The sequence below is a fragment of the Sphaeroforma arctica genome, assembly GCF_001186125.1.
Source record: "Sphaeroforma arctica JP610 unplaced genomic scaffold supercont1.1033, whole genome shotgun sequence".
Taxonomy (NCBI): Eukaryota; class Ichthyosporea; order Ichthyophonida; genus Sphaeroforma; species Sphaeroforma arctica.
The window spans coordinates 9,802-11,546 of NW_014039525.1; the positions used below are offsets into that span (position 1 = coordinate 9,802).

General features: G+C 37.4%; 2 protein-coding genes across 2 annotated transcripts in view; one reads left to right on the forward strand and one right to left on the reverse strand.

Moving 5' to 3' along the window:
* SARC_09757 (hypothetical protein) overlaps positions 1 to 362 on the reverse strand; it is a gene marked incomplete at both ends in the record, with an annotated part of 4,975 nt that extends 4,613 nt beyond the window's left edge. Inside the window, one exon of the mRNA XM_014296221.1 lies at positions 65 to 362. Within this exon, the coding sequence (XP_014151696.1) occupies positions 65 to 362 (298 nt within the window). The remainder of the gene's footprint in view (positions 1 to 64) is intronic.
* Positions 363 to 1,610: 1,248 nt separating this feature from the next.
* SARC_09758 (hypothetical protein) overlaps positions 1,611 to 1,745 on the forward strand; it is a gene marked incomplete at its 5' end in the record, with an annotated part of 11,505 nt that continues 11,370 nt past the window's right edge. Inside the window, one exon of the mRNA XM_014296222.1 lies at positions 1,611 to 1,679. Within this exon, the coding sequence (XP_014151697.1) occupies positions 1,611 to 1,679 (69 nt within the window). The remainder of the gene's footprint in view (positions 1,680 to 1,745) is intronic.

Sequence of the window (1,745 nt, forward strand, 5' to 3'; positions counted from 1 at the left end):
ACATACATACACACACACACACACACACACACACGTATATATATATTCATTTTTACATACATACCAACAGCCTTCATAGCATTGAGTGGTAACCACCCGTGCTGTCTCTGAGCCAGATCCAGCAGCGGAATCATCGCTGCCGACTGATGGCCCCTGGGATAGTTCTGCATAATGCTCTTGCATCGCGCCAAGTTTTCATCAGTGAATTCAAATGGCGTGTCCTTGTTATTTTGCTCACTATCTCTGTGCACAAAAAGCTTATCTGATCGCAATGCGGTCGATGTCTTCATTGTGCGAGTTAGTGTGCGTTGTGCAAGCACGGACGCACACGGACGTGCTGCTGATACAATTGCTCTGAACATGATAGAACTAGTATATGAAGCCTATATAACTTGTATATGAATGCTAGATTACTTGCGTATTATGCCTATATAACACTGTATATGAAGCGCGGATATGGGAGTGCAACACCGGAACGATTCAATACACCGTAGAGTCTTTCTGCTGTGTACAACAATATACCACTCTCTCTTTGAACAGGACTTTGTCTCTTTGACTTTTGAATGAGTGTGTAGCCACATCGAGGACCCATTCATTGCACTCTGAATAAATATATTCCATAAAAGTATTCCAATATTTGGTTTCAAATGCCTTTTTGGATTGAAATCTTTTGTGGAGAATGCGAGATCTGGCATCATATTTTGGGTATGTAAAAATCGGGACTAATTAATTAATCCATAATATATGTCATCTATCTTGTAAATCAAGTCATAAAAATTGGAATTGTAGATGATTTTTGAATTGTAGAAACCAAATTCGGCCAAGAATTTCCGTTCTTAGAATATTATATAAATAGTGAATACATACCGAGAGAGGCCACACAGTTCACAGTCCACACAGTCCAACTCCAAAGGGCAAAACGTTATTCATACGTGAAACCGTTTCTAGTTCCTTTCTTTTTGTTGACTGTATAATCGGTTCAACGTTTATACTTTATATTGCTTGGTGGTCTGGGGTGGATGAAATACGTATTTAGTAAATTTTGGTTTCTTGCCCCACCCACGGGCACACAGTCACGCACATCGATGCAAGAGTCTGCAAGTAAAAAAAGATATGTATTTATATATTGTTTTATAAAAAAGAAACAACATATATAAACACAAATATTTTACAAAATAAAATAAAAATTACAAAAATAAGCTGGATTTAGAAATGCGTTATCCAATTAGAAACCATTTCCAATTTGCGTCATGCAATTTCAATGTTACCGTTTACAGAGCCACGTGAAAGCTGCAAGAAGTGCGCAGAACACCACCATTGGAAGCCACCTGTCAGTTCAATCCCGGATACGTGTGCACACATACACATATACGCCTATAAATATAAGATGTAGATATATGTATATGTCTATATATCTATACATGTTTTAAAATACTTTCGAATATTAAAAAAAGTGTATAACACCGCTCTCGGTGCGATTTGAGCTGAACTTCGCATACGTCAGTCCACAGTGTTATCTGCGACAAATATTCGACTTTGTATCTGTGCATAGTCCAGCACAAGAGATAAATATCTAGATAACTTGGTATTTGTACTGTTAAATTGTCAAAATGGTACGAAGGGCCAAATTTTCCGAGCGTGCTTTGCTGAAGTTTATGGCAGAGTGCCAGAAGAATAAGGTATGTATCGATAGCATTCTGTAGTGGGCAGAGTATAATATATACATACATATATATATTTATATA